Source organism: Gavia stellata, chromosome 12 (genome assembly GCF_030936135.1).
Source record: "Gavia stellata isolate bGavSte3 chromosome 12, bGavSte3.hap2, whole genome shotgun sequence".
In the NCBI taxonomy this organism is placed as follows: domain Eukaryota; kingdom Metazoa; phylum Chordata; class Aves; order Gaviiformes; family Gaviidae; genus Gavia; species Gavia stellata.
Window position 1 is genome coordinate 16,786,749 of NC_082605.1, and position 15,059 is coordinate 16,801,807.

General features: G+C 46.7%; 1 protein-coding gene across 16 annotated transcripts in view; it reads right to left on the reverse strand.

The window, feature by feature from the left end:
* CADPS (calcium dependent secretion activator) overlaps positions 1–15,059 on the reverse strand; it is a 221,134-nt gene that overhangs the window by 16,845 nt on the left and 189,230 nt on the right. For all 16 annotated transcript variants that reach the window (XM_059823543.1, XM_059823545.1, XM_059823536.1 and 13 more), the window contains 4 exons: positions 13,663–13,737; positions 12,505–12,588; positions 7,595–7,627; positions 4,369–4,476 (listed from right to left, as the gene is read on the reverse strand). In XM_059823543.1, coding sequence (XP_059679526.1) covers positions 4,369–4,476; positions 7,595–7,627; positions 12,505–12,588; positions 13,663–13,737 — 300 coding nt within the window. The remainder of the gene's footprint in view (positions 1–4,368; positions 4,477–7,594; positions 7,628–12,504; positions 12,589–13,662; positions 13,738–15,059) is intronic.

Below are 15,059 nucleotides of genomic sequence, written 5' to 3' on the forward strand. Positions count from 1 at the left end.
GAGGCACAGTATTACCATTGCAGTGGATTTCATCAAAGTTAGAGATGGCTTTTTAATCACTGATCTCAGAGACTGCTAGATTTAAGCAGATGAACTAGCACTAAGCACATCTGTTTTAATCCTTATCTTCTACTCAGGCTGCTGTCTTCAAGGAGTACAAGGAGGAAAAAAAGAAATTAATTTTTTTTTTAGATCCTTGCAATCTTAGGAGCTTCTCTTGGTGTTTTGATCTCTCATATCAAAAGCATGTTTTTGTTTTTTTGGGTAAGATATTGAATTAATCATCAGAGAGAAAAATGCCATCTGCGCTATTTAGGGACTGCATCAGGATGCTGGAATTCGCAGGATCTCGGGGAGCTGACTCGACGTTCAGTAGCCTTTTGTGTACGTGCTACTCGCCTGTGGCTGGGGAGGAAATATTCTCGCTATGTTTTACATTAGTGTTTACCAATTTATGAGGAAGAAAGGTTGGCATTCGCGCTATCTACTAGTCAATCATAGACTTTCTGGATCACATATTTTCTGATGGGTTGAAACCTATACTGTGAGTATCTAAGGTTGTGTGTAAAGATATACACACATACACACCCACGTATAAATAACTTCCACCAAAGGGCACAACCCTTACAAGTAAAACTCCCACTGCCTTCAGACAAAATTACGGATGTATAGACTCTGATCCTACGAAATTCTGAGTGTCCCGAGCCAAAGGGGACCTGAATTTTGCAGGATTGGTCTGAAGACTTGAGATCACTCTGAAGATATTTTCCCATGTTCAAGACACACCTGCCTGCCTCTGCCACATTGTTCCTACAAACAGTCACCTTCTGCATGTCAACTCTGCCCCCTTGCCAGGGAAAAAGCGATAAAATTTTACTTTCTATCAGGCACTGCACCAAGTTTGTGATCCTTCTACGTTGCGTGCAAAGTATCAGAGCGGTTTAAATCCCAAAGCACCCAGCCATGCACAGGAACGCAGGGAGCGGATGCTGCGATGCTATTCTGAAACTCTTCTGTTACCACTGCTCTCTACCAACAGGCCTTATTACAGTGTTTTAGCTTTAAATGTTACCAAATTAGTGAGCCAGGCCAAGTAAATAAGTCATGTTACTCTGCGGTAAACAGCACTGCCAAAAAGCTAGTTAGGTTTTGGTTACCAGCAGAACTCCACGATCAATCTGTTCCTTCAATAATCCCAAGGATACACATTTTTAAAATTAAGATGACTCTATTTCAGGGGAGGAACACCCCCCTCCCCGACTAATTTGCAGAATTAAGAGGATTAACACACAGACCACACAGAAATATTACAATAATCTGCAAACTCCAGTAACTCCCGAAGAGCATAGCCCTGTTCTGCAGGTGCGAGCAGGGCACGCGATGCAGGGGAAGAGAGGTGGTTTCTGAGCTAAGAAATCACGGCGAATGCCAAAAAAAATGCATTAACCCAGCTGCTGTTGGGAGATGGCCTAACACACTCTGAAGCCTCTGCTCCTGGGAAGAAACAAAGGGGAAATGAATGGAAACGCTGGGCAGGACTGCGGAGAAACGTGGGGATTACGAATAGCCCCGGAGCTGCAAATCCCACCGAACGCGCGATAGGCAACCTTGCACTGTGCACCGCTGCTCTTGCGCTACTCACGACCGCACAGAAAGGGGATTTAGCCCTATATTGCGGGTGTCTCTAACGTGATCCCACTGAGACCAGAGGAACTGCCTGCAGGCAGATTTAAGCTGTTTACCTGCCACTGCTGCACATATTAACGTATGACATCCTAAAACTGGACTAAGCTTTTGGCTGCAGTAAGTCAGCCTCGCTGCACTAAGCCAGTGGAGCAGCCGGCCTTGAAAGTGTTAATAATCTCATTGCCTGGAGAAACTCTGCAGCTAAGAGGATTGCTCCTCTGCTGCGCTGGGGGAAGCGAGAACAAAATCAGGCCCAAGTCTAATTCAGCATCATAAACACCATTTTTGATTATTCCTCTTCTCTTTCTTATTAAAAAGGTAGCCAGCACCTGAAGCATCCTCAGAAATTATGATGTCCATTGCTGCAGAGACCAAAGGAGCTTAAAGACCCCGTGGCCGCGCTGCTTTGCTGCGTTAGGTGCGAGGGGCAAAGGGCTGCAGGGCTGTGGCTGAGATCAAGCTCAAGACAACAGTGTTAAGCATTTGCTCCTGTCCTTACCAAAACGTAGAACACAGCACTGATTTAAATGGGGCCTGGGCCCAGGTGACCCCCACGTACTCATAAACCCTGCTGCTAGTAACCCCCCAGCAGCATCTCAGCCTTGCTGGGAGCTGACCTCCGGAGCAAGTCGCTTCTTCAGGGGCAACCTGGCAAAGATGATACACGACCGCTCAGAACATAATTCCAATTTTTGAGTGGCTACAGCTTGGCACATCCCCCCCGCTCCTTGCGAACCAAGGGCCCCGCAGCTCGCCCCGCTCGCGGGCGCACACTCACGTACACGAGACACGTGCGAAGAGGCTGGTGGCATTGAGTCCCACCGCTGCTCCGCTGGCATGGGGAATGGGAAGGGGAATGGGAAGGGGAAGGGGAACAGGCTCCTGCCTGCAGCTGGCGGGGGTGAAAACAGGCGGAGCCGTGTCAAAACCCTACTCTTGATTATTTTATTCCACACGGACCAGGGAGGCTTGAGGAAAGCAGGGAGGGAAAGAAAGGTTTTGCACTTTTTGCTTTCCACCAAGGTAGCTGCTCCTTTTTTTTTTCATGTCAACTGTTAATTTGTTTAAAATATGGCTCGGTAAAACTAAGTATGAGCAGATCAAACTGAAATCAATATTTATGCTAATTACAGCCTTTTGAAAATTGGAAATAATGGCCCAAAGGGTACAAACACACCAACTGTGAATCATAGGGAAAGGATGAGGGAAAAGGCAGTGTGGGCATTGAAAAGAACAGTCCAGATGAGCTCTGGAAATTTAACTGCTCATGGAATAAATTTCAACACAAACGAGCAATGCACTCGCAGGCCTGCTGCAGATGGAAGCGACAGTCTTTTGTTTTATGTTTTGTTTTTTCTCCCCGTGCCTGCTTGATGGGTGATTTGCGTCTGGTGCTCTGCGCTGCAAACTCTCCCCGGAGCGAGCACGCGCGGCGCCCGGAGGAGGCACTGCTGTGCTCCGTGCATGAATGAGGCATTCTCAGTGGATATGGGTCATGCTAGTAGATGTACACAGTAAGATTATTTGACTCTAATTCATGCCACTTGATATAATGTGATAAAACATTTGACATGAGAGATAAGTTCCATTTTAATCCGATAAGGTACGGGGGAAAGAAAGAGTGGGAATTGTAAAGGAGGAAGAGGTTTCTAAGGGACAGGTAATGTGCAGAAAGAGAGGTATTGAGTGAAGGAGAAGGTTGGTTGGGAAAAAAAGCAGCTTTCCCTGCACACTGAGGAAGCAAACGAGCGAGTAAAGAAAGCAAGGAAGGTTGTTACAGTTCCAGAGTCAGGAGACTGAGAAATGGCACTGCTGAGAGATGAAAGGAAGGAAAGTAGGAACAGAAGCTGCTTCAAACAGAAATCGGTATGTAGACAAATACCCTAAAGGAGACTGAAACACTAATGCTACAGGCTGGCTGTCAACAGAAAACCTGCACTATAGAACAGCTACGAGGACAGAAAGGCTATAACGCAACAAGAGCAACAGAAACAGAGATACCGGTTAACATGCATCCAAATCCAAAACAAACGGGCATCACAGTTCACTGTTCTCTCACAGTCCAATGAATTTATCTTGTGCAACACAAAAATAGCTCTGAACATCTGGGTCAGTTCCTACCACGCTATCTTCATCAAGGAGACCATGTCTCAACTTTACTTGTGGGGTCTGACACCACAAGACGGTCCTCCTGAAATATGAAAGTCTATTCCTAATCAGTTCTGGTTTGGTTAGCTTTTAAAATTAAAATTTAGTACACTTAATTGACTGTCAGTTTTGGAGTGCTTGTCAATGAAACGCATTGCAAAATGTGCGGGAGAGATGGCCCTTAGCAGAGACATCTGCCAAAAACCTGGCTCAACTTTTAACAGTGAGAACAATGACCAAGATGTTCTGTTACAGAGAGATTTTCCACAAGCTTAAACATAGTAAAGGGCTCTCTGAGAAGATGCTGTTCCCTTAAAATCCACACGCAGACAAAGACACAGTAGACTAGAGTAGAGATTTAAAGCAGGCAGAGAGCAGATACGAGCCTTAGTCAGAAAGAAAGGAAAGATTTCTTTATTTTTTAAAGCTATAACCAATAAATTTTCTCAAAATGTGACTTATCCTCCTGTCTTATTTTGTCACATTTTGGGTCTCTCCTGCTTGGTGTCCAAGGAGGAGAAGGCATTTACTTACATCAAATAACCTTTCTATATACATCTCCTCATTGACCTTATCACGAAGGACATCCTGAGAGTGGCGGACAAATGTCACATAGGCATCAGCAACATCCATCCCCGGCTTCTGCATGGGGGAGAGAAGAAGAGAGAGAGAGAGAGAAACGTGAATAGAGGCGCAGGGGGCAGCTCCTCTGTGTAGCCTCATCGTTGCTTTTCCTGCTCCTCCATCTCCTGCTGTCCTCCTGCAGTTCACCCTTTCCTTACCTGACGGACACCGAGTCCTGCTGTTTGCACCCCGTGCCCAGCAAAATACCGCGTGCAGCGCAAGATCATGCAAAGACGCTTGCTCTTGCTCTTCTTTCACCTAGAGCGAAGCCGGTCAGAGGAGTAAAGCTCTTCCTCGACATACTGATGCTGGGAAGTTGTCTTGCTACCTTTGGTGCTGTTGACCTAATGAGTGAACCAGCAAGCCGGGCTGGGGATTTGTTGTTTTCTTGGGTCATCTTCTCTATGCAAGCCCTCTGGTTTCTGAAGGTAGAAAGCTAACAGCCAGAGATGGGCTCTTGGTTCTTCTTCTACGGTGTGAGGATGTGTGCAGTAAGCAGCTGGCGTTGCAGGAGGCATGCCAAAATCACCTTTCTTTTTCTGTTTAGACCCCTGACTTTAGCTCACATTTAGTGCTGCTCTTAAGAATAAATTGGGTAAATGGCAAGTCAGGGAATGTATGTCTACATGAATGTTTAAGCCGCTGCTAAACTTCAGGAAGCCTCCCCGTGCTGTCACATCTCTATGGCTGTCTGCAGAATTTAACTGATTTTAAACAGCAACCTGCAAGCGTGCAAGATTTTGGGATAACAGCATTTCTTTAAAGAAAATGGGAATTGAGGTAGGTGGAAGGGAAAATACTTAAAAAAAAAAAATCCTGTTTGAGTTCACATTGCTTCATATATTGGAATCAAACTTACCTCAAAGGAAACCCATTAAAATACTGTAACATGAGTCATTACAAGAGCTGCCACAAAATCTTAAATTTCCATGGCAGATTGTAAGTTTGTTAATAACTAGTGTCATTAGTTTCCATTACTGTGATTTACCTCAGATCACAGAGTATCATTTCTCTGCAAGATACGATTGTCAGTCGCTGCAAATTGAAGTTAGTTAACACATCTGTGTAATTTCCAGGGTGAAAATGAGGACAGTTTGGAAAGCAGTAGGAAGGGAGTTTTTTAATACAAAGCAAACAATTATCAAGCAAAGGGCCAGTGCTTGGCCCTTGGGAAGCCAGTAACATTTCTTAACACCTACTGCAACAATGACAAGGTATTAATTTGAAAAACAATGAGGACAACACAAATGTGGCAGTAGTCAAGTGTTACACTTTCAAGCAATTTTCGGCATGCCGATCGTGCCCATTTCAAGGTGGCATTAAACGGATTGGTTTGTACCCACACAATTGCAACGGCGTTTGCGGAATTAGATTTAACCGATGGTTTTCTGTTCAACACAAGGATTTCCCCTCTGTCCTCTAAAAGAGGAGCCTCTAGCAAAGCAGGTTTTTCTTTCTCCTTCCCCTGGCAAGGCAGTGGCTCACGGACCATGGGGCATCCTCCCGCAAAGGTCTGGGAGCTGTGCGGGGCTGGCGGTTGATTTCATCAAAAATTTTGGGGCTGTCAAGGAAGCCGTTGTGATGTGGCTTCATTTCCAGGGGGAGGTGGGGAAACAACCAAAAAATAACCCATGTGAATGATTTCTGCTGTATTTTACGCAACAACCAGAGCGTCTGACTAGCTCCAAGGATGGGAGCAGACCCTGCTCCTCCTGCATGGCCGCAATGCTGAGGACCTCCCGAGGGTCTCCCAGGTACAATGAGAAAATGCTTTTGGAAAAGCTTCAAAGGGTTATGTAGCATTTTACTGAGGTTGCTTCCCTAGAGACGCTTTACTTCCCAAGAACGTAGAGGCCTCAGAAAAGGCCATGCTTTGCCCTAAAAGTTACTTAAAGTAACTGTTCTGTGCGCAAATTCCTGATGACTAAATATTTAAGATGCACTCAAATGACTAGAAGTTTCAACTGAAGGAGCTCCACATTTCTTAGGGCTAGAAATGAATTCCGAGTCTCTCTTTCTAATGCTTTCGATATCTTGTTTCTATTACTCCAAGACAACAGGATGCCGATCTCTGCCTTGGGATATTTTAACCCAGGCAAGATCTCTTACTGTTCAAGAGTTTGTCTTCCTCATGCTGGGCTAAAGACAGGGCAATTTGGTAGGAAAGGTTTCTTTTGGGCTAAAGGGATAGACACACTGAACGCAGATGATGCAGTCCAAGATGTCTGATAAATTTATCACATTGTCATGTGAGAGCATGCAGAGCAATCGCATCCTCATTAAATGTACATATATACGTTATATCATCAAACTCAACTGAGTTACTCTTGATTTACACTGGCCAGTCTAACTGGATGCAGGAACTGGTGTGGTATATTAAGATCTACTCTTTTTTCATTTGTAATTGCTCAGGATCTTTCTGCCTGTAAATGTTACAGTAACCCCTTATTCCAGCCAACATTCATATATTACACTCCAACTCAACTTAAATGTAAATTTCTGGCAAGTTAAGTGCTCTGCCTAAGAACGTTAAGGGCTCTTTTCCTTATGAATCAAGGTCTAATTAGAGGAGACGATGTACAGTTTTCCTATACCAATTACAGAAAAATGGAAAAAATTATTTTCATTAACAATTTCCCAAACACATGTTGCTAGATCATCACCATTTCCCCAAAGTAATAAAAAAGTCATTTTCCAAAAGAGTAAAATAAACCAACAATTAGAAGAACAAAAATAAAATAGATTAGCTAATGTGTTAGATGTGTGTTGGCTCAGTTCTAACATGTCTGGACCTTTTTGTTTGGAAATTATACTGTATTTGTACAAGTCCAAATGAAGATTTAACAGAATGCACTGCTCCCATTTTTTTTAAAATGTGATTCAAGCCAATTGCATAAATATGGTACCTTTTTGACACCATCTGCAAATTATTGCCTAAACAGCCTCGTAGGTCTCCGTAAGAGGGTAACTGCTCATTATTAACGTCATGGAGATATTCTTTCCAGTTCAAATGTTAGAAGTGTGAAGGCCCATGGTTCAATCTAGGCTGTTAATGCATAACGTGGGTTGCTACACATGCCATAAACCAAAGCACGATGCAAATTACTACGACAGAAGTTGTTTAAATTGTGCTTACGGGTACATCCACGTATTTGGAAGCAGCCTTCACCTGTAAAAGGAACAAGAAGAGAGTTTACACCATTGCTACGTTTTCAGGTCTTTGCTTTTTCTTTAAACACCTGTAAGAGCTTCTCCAGCCAAGACTTGGGACAACATAATGCTGAGTCAGGGAAAAAGGGTGATAAAAGCTACGTTTCCTGTCTAAAAGAATAGGCAAGGGTGGTATTTTTGTTGTTGTTGTTTTGGAAAGGTAACTTTACTGCTGCTAAAGCTCTAATAGCAACAGATGATAGTGTGGGAGTTGTGCTTCTCCCTCTTCTACTTCAGCGAGCGGGGGAAGATGGGGTTCGTAAGTAGACATCGTTATTTTCTTTGGAGTCCTTGTTCTCCGCCCAATGCCACGTGTCTCCGAAGGCGGCGCGTGTCTCTCCCGTCGGGAGCTGCATCCCGGGGACCGCGGGAGCTCCCCCGGCAGCGGGGGCACGATGGCATGGTGAGGCTGACAGGCACCTGCACCAAGGCGGCCACAAGAAGGCACCCAAAGGACCCTAATTTTGCCCCCTGCCCACAGTCTGGCCGTGGTGTGCTTCCCCCAGCTTTGCAGGCTGCAGCCTCGGACATTATTTTCCCCCTTTTTGCTGGCCGTGATGCTGGCAGGAGCTCGCAGACCGTGTTGGGGCAGCGCGCTCAGGCCATGCCACAGAGAAGTGCCCCAAAGCTTTTCTGCTTCCCAGACTATGAACAGCTACATTAGCGTTTCCTACGATTTCCCCCCCCCCTTTTGAAAGATGTTAGTTGAGGGAGGGTATCAGAGCGTGGACACTGCCGGTGGGGGCTGCAAGACCCCAAATTTACTTTGTCTCCAGTTTGCCACGCAGCAGGGTGCAGATCGCCTGGCACGGGAGGCGGGGTGGCCCCCAATGTCAGGGCCAACTCTTCCAACTGAGCAGTGCCCAGCTGGCCAGAGAGACCTTTTTCCCACTGTAGCATAAGGCACTGTGTCTAGAAAGAGTACGGCTGGGATTTTCCACAACGCTTCTGCTTTTAATTAGGGTAAGCGTTGCCGGCCATCTTTGTTTGGGTGTAAAAGCTCACCTGCTTTTAAATATTTCTAAAGCTACCATTAAAACAGCCTAAATATAACACGCATACAGTTGCATCTTGGGATGAATAAATTATGTGTCCCGAATGAGAGAATGAATGTATGTGTGAGACAGAATGTGAGAGTGGGTGGAAGCACTCATATGGTGTGTGTGGGGGGTGCATAATTAAGCACAATGAGGCGATACAAAAGACCAGACTGGTGGTAATTGCCGAGGTGAATGCTGCAAGCATTGGCAGCGCCCGGGCTCCCGAGCCGGGGGGCAAGAACAGAGGGAAGGGCAGGAGGAGGGTGCCGAGCGCCTGCCGCCCCGATGCGACCCGGGGTCTGGCTCTCCAAGGGGATGGCGAGGGACAGGGCACGTCCCAGCACAGGAGTTTACAACGGGTGTAGCAAAATCAGCGCCAAGCCCTCGCTCCCAGCAAAGAACGAACGCTCGTCTCTCCTCCAGGTATCCCTGTTCCCAGCTGGCTGTCTGGACACCTTGCCCTTTCACTGCATTTATCCTCACAACTTTCTCGGGAGGCAGCGAAGCGCTATCCCTTGCTCCTGCCGAACGGGAGCGGAGGAGCCCCAGCCTCCGTGCGTGAAGGCAGCTGGAGCCCGGCCAACGGCTGCAGCTCCGGAGGAGCAGGCAGTCACGGCACACCCGCGCCGGCGTGGAGCAGCCGCAGGCAGGGCTACCCAAGCTAGCTCCAAACGAGCTTTTTTTTCTGAGCAGCAAAGCTAAACAACTAGGAAAGCTCAGAAAATGATGCAGCGCAACAGCCCGCAGAATTGAAGCCGGGGTCTGTGCTCAGGGCTGCACTGTGCCATGCACCTGTATCTTCAAATATCACACAGGGCATGAAGTAATGCAGCGGCACCCCAGGAAACCTGCAGTCTGAGCGTGGATTTAGCACTCTTAGGTCCAGCTTAGCACCACCGTCTCAAGCTGCCTTCTTCCCCAAAGCCAAGAGGCGACAAGAATAACTCAGTCGGCTTCCTGCGAGCTCCCCCCTCCACCCACAAAAAAACTGAGCTGCTTCTCCTGCCCACTCCCCTTTAATCAGAATAATTACTTGTTTTTCTTTAAACTCAGATTTGGCTACATTTAGTCAAATTTCCAAACTGCCGGATGTTGTGTGATTTTTGCTAGGCTGCCGTTTTTCACGAAGTATGTGACTTTGCCATGAAACGTCTCAGTTTACCATACAAATTTTGCGCAGAACAAAAATAAGATCTTTTACTTCTGCCTCCTTCGGGTAATATGCAGTCTTTAGTTTTAATTACCATAGGTGTAATTCTCCTCCTACAGAGGCCATCCAGATTAAAGGGAATTTTAGCAGCTGTCATTCCTGTGACTCAGTGGATCTGCACATGCAGACACCCAGCCAGGGCCTGGGCTGCTGCCGCCAAGATGCACTTAAATGTAGCAACAAACAGAAAAAAAAAAGGCTGGCCAAATTTAGAAGGGTATTTTCCTCCCAAAGTGCTCTGCAAGGAGAAGTGGCTAGTGAGAATTTATTAGGACAACAGATGCATTAATTTTATCTTGAATTTCGAGGCAAGAATTGGAAATGAGGATATCCTACTAGGTGATAAAACTGTCTGTCACAAGACCCCCGATTACATGTCACTTGCAGAGCGCCTGGAAAACATGCGATGAAAGAAGTCGGTGGAAGGGGGTGGGAGACTAATGCTTTCTAGAGCTCAGCGGCTTGGACCATCACACTTTGTTGTATTTGTTCAGGCAGGGAAAACGTGGGAGGTGGTGCAAGCATGCTTTAACAAGAGAGAGTTTCTCTATTTATCGTCGCAAAGACTGAACACAGCAAATCCCATTACTACTGCAGGGAAGGGAGACTTTCTAAGCCCAGTGCCAAAGGGGTTGGGGCTGTCCCTCAGCCTCCTCTGAGGCTGGTGCTGTAAAGCAGGCCAAAGCGAGAAAGATCCCTTGCCCAGAAAGGAGCAATCCTGCTCCGCTGCAGTGCGCCCAGCCTCCTTGCTGGGGGCGAGGGCTCAGCACCTTCCTGGGGATGTGCATACACCACGCACAGTAGCTGTTGGGATGCACACCTCTTCCCGGCCGAAAACTCAGGAAACTGAAACTGTGGAGCTTGTGGGGTCGTCGGCGCAGAACAGACCATTTTGCCACTGCTGAGGCAGTTAATTGTCAGTAAGTGTCCGAGGAGCAGCAGAGTGAGGGTGCTTGACCCCCATGCACCTACATGCTGCCTCCTCACGGGCGCCCAGAGCCCGAGCGTGGCCGGGGGGTTTGCTCAGCAATTGACGGGAGCAGCACTCGGCAGCGTAAACAGTAGGATGTGGTGGGAGCGGCGCAGCATCAACCAAGGAACAGCTTGGATTCATGGAGAAGGAAGGGCTGCACATTACACTGTCTACCCAGGCTGATGCTGGTACTTCCGATGCCTGAAAAGCTGCCGCCTCCACATCCCCCGCTGCTGGCACGTGAGCATCTCCTAACCTTCCACAGCACTGGAACGAGGGAAGGTATCCACCCCAAGCCATCCCCTGCATCACCCTGACTAAGGACGAGCACAGTTCCAGGGCTGTAACTGCACGGGAGTTATCCTGGGAGAAGAGCTGCACCGTGGGGCAGTGAGGGGGACACCCTCCCTTGGACAAAGTGCCTCCAGCACACCTGAAAAGTCTTGACACTTAGTTTGAACCCCATGGCAGTTTAGATAAGCTGCCAGACTCCGTGCGCACACAGCTGCCTGCGAGCAGTTTCCTGCCTCAGCTGGTGAGCTTTCCTACATCCATTCTTACCATCCCCATTTCCAAACGGATCCTGCAAAACTGCCTCAAACTCAACAGAAAGGGCCGAAGAGTAGTAAGCAACAGACAATTATGAGTAGCTAAGACAACTCCTGTCTCCAAAGAGATTTTGGAAAGCCTCCCCAGTTTGCAGAGCTGCCTCCTGCCCGGCCTCCATCAAGTGAGCACAGGACAGGCTGCGCATGCGGGCAGCGGGGACAGTGGGTGAAAATGTTACTGCAACTTTCCAAGCAAGCCCAGGCACACGCATTTGGGTGCACACCTGTCTGTGAGCTGAGCTAAGAGAAGCCACGCTTGCAAACAGATGCTCTTGCAAACTTTCTGGCAGGCATTTTCAGAAGACCTTTGGAAATCAGCTGCTATATGTTGGTCCTAAGAAACTGTCACAACGCTTTTCTGGAATACAGCTCAGATTGCTAAACCCTTGTGGATACTGAGGCCAATTTTGCACGGCTGTGGGTCTTGTCCTGTACCTTCCTAGGAAATACGTAATGTGACGAGCTGTGGATTGGTTCTGCAATGTTAGAGAGAAATGTGGCATGAGAGGCACCTTGTGCTGCATAACCTCATGGCATTTCCCCCTACCTTGTTCTCTTTTCGAAACACAAAGGCACTCCCTAGACCTCCCTTATTTTGTTTTTTACTACTTAAGATGGTCACTGTTATGGCCAGAAGAATGAAAGGAACACACCCGTCATGCGAGGTGGCAATGAAGCAACTTCTTTAGTTAGGGAAATTGCGTGTACAGTGCAATGATTTTTTTCAGCTTCATATGCATCCTCAACAGAATAAACTCCACCAACCTGAATGATGACTGGAGATGGCTTTACTCTGTGCTACAATACGATGGCCTATGCATCTTGGGTGTTTAAGTACTGTGTATCTGCATACAGGTTGTTTGTCTATTCATGTGGGGGTTACAGTGTTCAAACATCACAGAATGGCAGAATGATTATGTAGCTGATCTAGTCCTGGGAGAGCAGGTGATTACAACTCAGGAAAAAAAAAATAAAAGCAGAAAGGAAAATATTTTCTGTACTTACAGTAAATGACAGGAAAGAAGAAAACAAAGTTCCTTCATCGTATCTAGACAGTTTGGCCAAGACTCCTTCCAAAATGGTGACAAACTACAAAGACAAAAAATACTGCAATTATTTTTAATAATTGAACAAGAGTGTAAGAATCAGAATCAGCTTCAAGGAAGCCAGTGGTGCTCTCAGCATTGCCAAAGGAACGGACAACCTGTCCCCGAGCACAGCGGGCCGGGGAGTGGGGAGAAAGGAGCATTGCCTTTCGGGTGCTACGTGGTCCACCTCTCGCTGGGTGGGAATCACCCCTTGGTGTCATGGGTGATGCTGGGGACAGGAGCTGGGTGCAGCGCACAGGGAAGCCAGCACAGCCTCTCCTGACGGGGAAGCCGGTGGTTCTTGCTCCCAGTACGCAGTGTCAAGCACGCAGCTAGCTGGGTATTCTTGCAGAAGAATCGAACTGGCATATGTTGACGGATTATGTTTAAAGGTCTCCACTGTATAATAGGGATGACTTGTTCTCAAAAAGTTTGAAACTAGAGGAAAACACACCCCACCATCTTTCTCCCTACGTACCAATTCCATTCTGTGTTAGCGCAGCACACCAGACCTACACAACAACCCAAGGGAAATGCTGGCAGCTGAGCTAGAGGAGCCGACTCTGATGAAAAACAATTTCCAAACAATTAAACCTGACATTTTGGAATGTATTTCCCACTACTGTCACCTCTAAATTAATTTCTTAGACGAGCATATGGTGATCTTGCACAAGACGAGTTATTTTGTCCGCACAACCTTATGTGTAGGAGTGGTGACCACCTCTGCGTGCCACCTCAACGTCTACGCAGCAGGATTTAGCGGTGCCACCCCCCAACTGCAGCTACCCTCAGTGCCGTGGGGTGGTGCTGACCACGGGGTGTTACCCCATCAACGTAACACCCATTTCTTAAAACCACTCCTGGCCCAGTATGGCAATTCTGCTAGCAGCGTATTACATCTCACGCAGTTCCTAATCATCAAAGAGTCACCATGAGAGGACTGGGAGATATATGATCTTGCCTGCGAGAAACAAGAAGCCAATTCAACATCTTAATGTGTCACATTTTAATGGAAACGCACATATTAAAAACGCAATGTTAACAGCGAATCACTTCACCTGAAGCCGAAGGTTACCTTTGCCACCAGGAGTGTTATCATTTCTTTGACGGTTTCCTCAATTAGTTCATCTATTTTTGAATGGTACTGGTGCTAAAGAAAAATAAAAGGAGAGGAGGAAGAGAATATTAGCATTGATCACAGGCAAGAGCTCGATGGCTGTCAGCTTCTTCCCTTGGAAAACCACAATATGCAGTAGTATTAAAACAAAGAATTATGCAGCTTATTAACCTGTGCTCCACTATAGTGGCCAGTGATTACTTACACTTACAGGAGAGACCTTGAATTCAGGAGAATCTTACATCAGTTTGTGAAGCACGGGCAAACCCTGCCCTCTTCTGTGTGCCCGCAGCTCCAGGAGCCACACGCACACGTTGGAGGGGAGGCTTTGCCATGGCCGAGAGCACCAGCGCCCAGTGCTCCTAGAGACCCTGAAGTCCTTTTGCTTCAGTTCTGCGGGCATTATCCTGTTCATTTTGCACATGGATCACACCTGACAATGAGATACGCCTGTGGCCAGAGGGAAACGGGCAACCCTTGCCTAGGGCACCGCAAACCACACAGCCCTCGGAAGGGGAGTGGGGAGGATTTGCTGTGCCAGAGGAGTTTGCAGAGGGTTGAACCACTGGGGATGATGTTGCACCCTTCCCATCTACTGCAGCAAAGCACTTGAGCCTGTGTTACACGCTGGGTTCAGCAAGCATGTGGCTCAAATTAAGCGCTCATTTAAATGCTTTGCTCAGTGACTATAAGATAGATTTGAAAAACACCCAACAAACGAAGACAAGCCTTTTTATCCCATGCAAAAGCCAGCAGGCAGTGCAGCCCCGAGCCCTGGGTGTTAGCAGATCCCACGGCACGAGCTCAGAACCGGCTGACCAACGCCAGTGCCTGCAGCATCAGTGTTTCTGAGTCTTCAACCCAATTTCTGCATATGCCAAACCTTGCTTAGCTTGGGAGCTCTGATGCAATCAGCTGCAATATGGCTAGAATAGGTACTAAAATACAGTCTTCTACTAATTTAGAAAAGACCTGTTTCCAATACAAGATTTAATTAGTGAAAACATACAGTATATTCTTATTTTCAATGGACTGAGAAAATACTGATTATGACTGCTTTCCAACACAAAACATTTGATTTTTCAGTCAAACATTTCAAGCACTGGTGCTAGTCACTATATTCATTACCACTTGGCATTAATATTGTTTTAAAATGTTAACATCAAATCACATTGAAAGAGACAAATCTGCTTTAAATACTAATCAGACTTTGGGAAGGAAGACTGCGAGGGCTTTGCAAATGCTTGATGTTGGTCTCAGTGTCTGATGGGTAGTCTCTGAACTGCTCTACAATTTGCGGATTTTTTTCTATGAGAGTAACATTAATACAGGAATTTGGAAGAAAGAAAATAAAA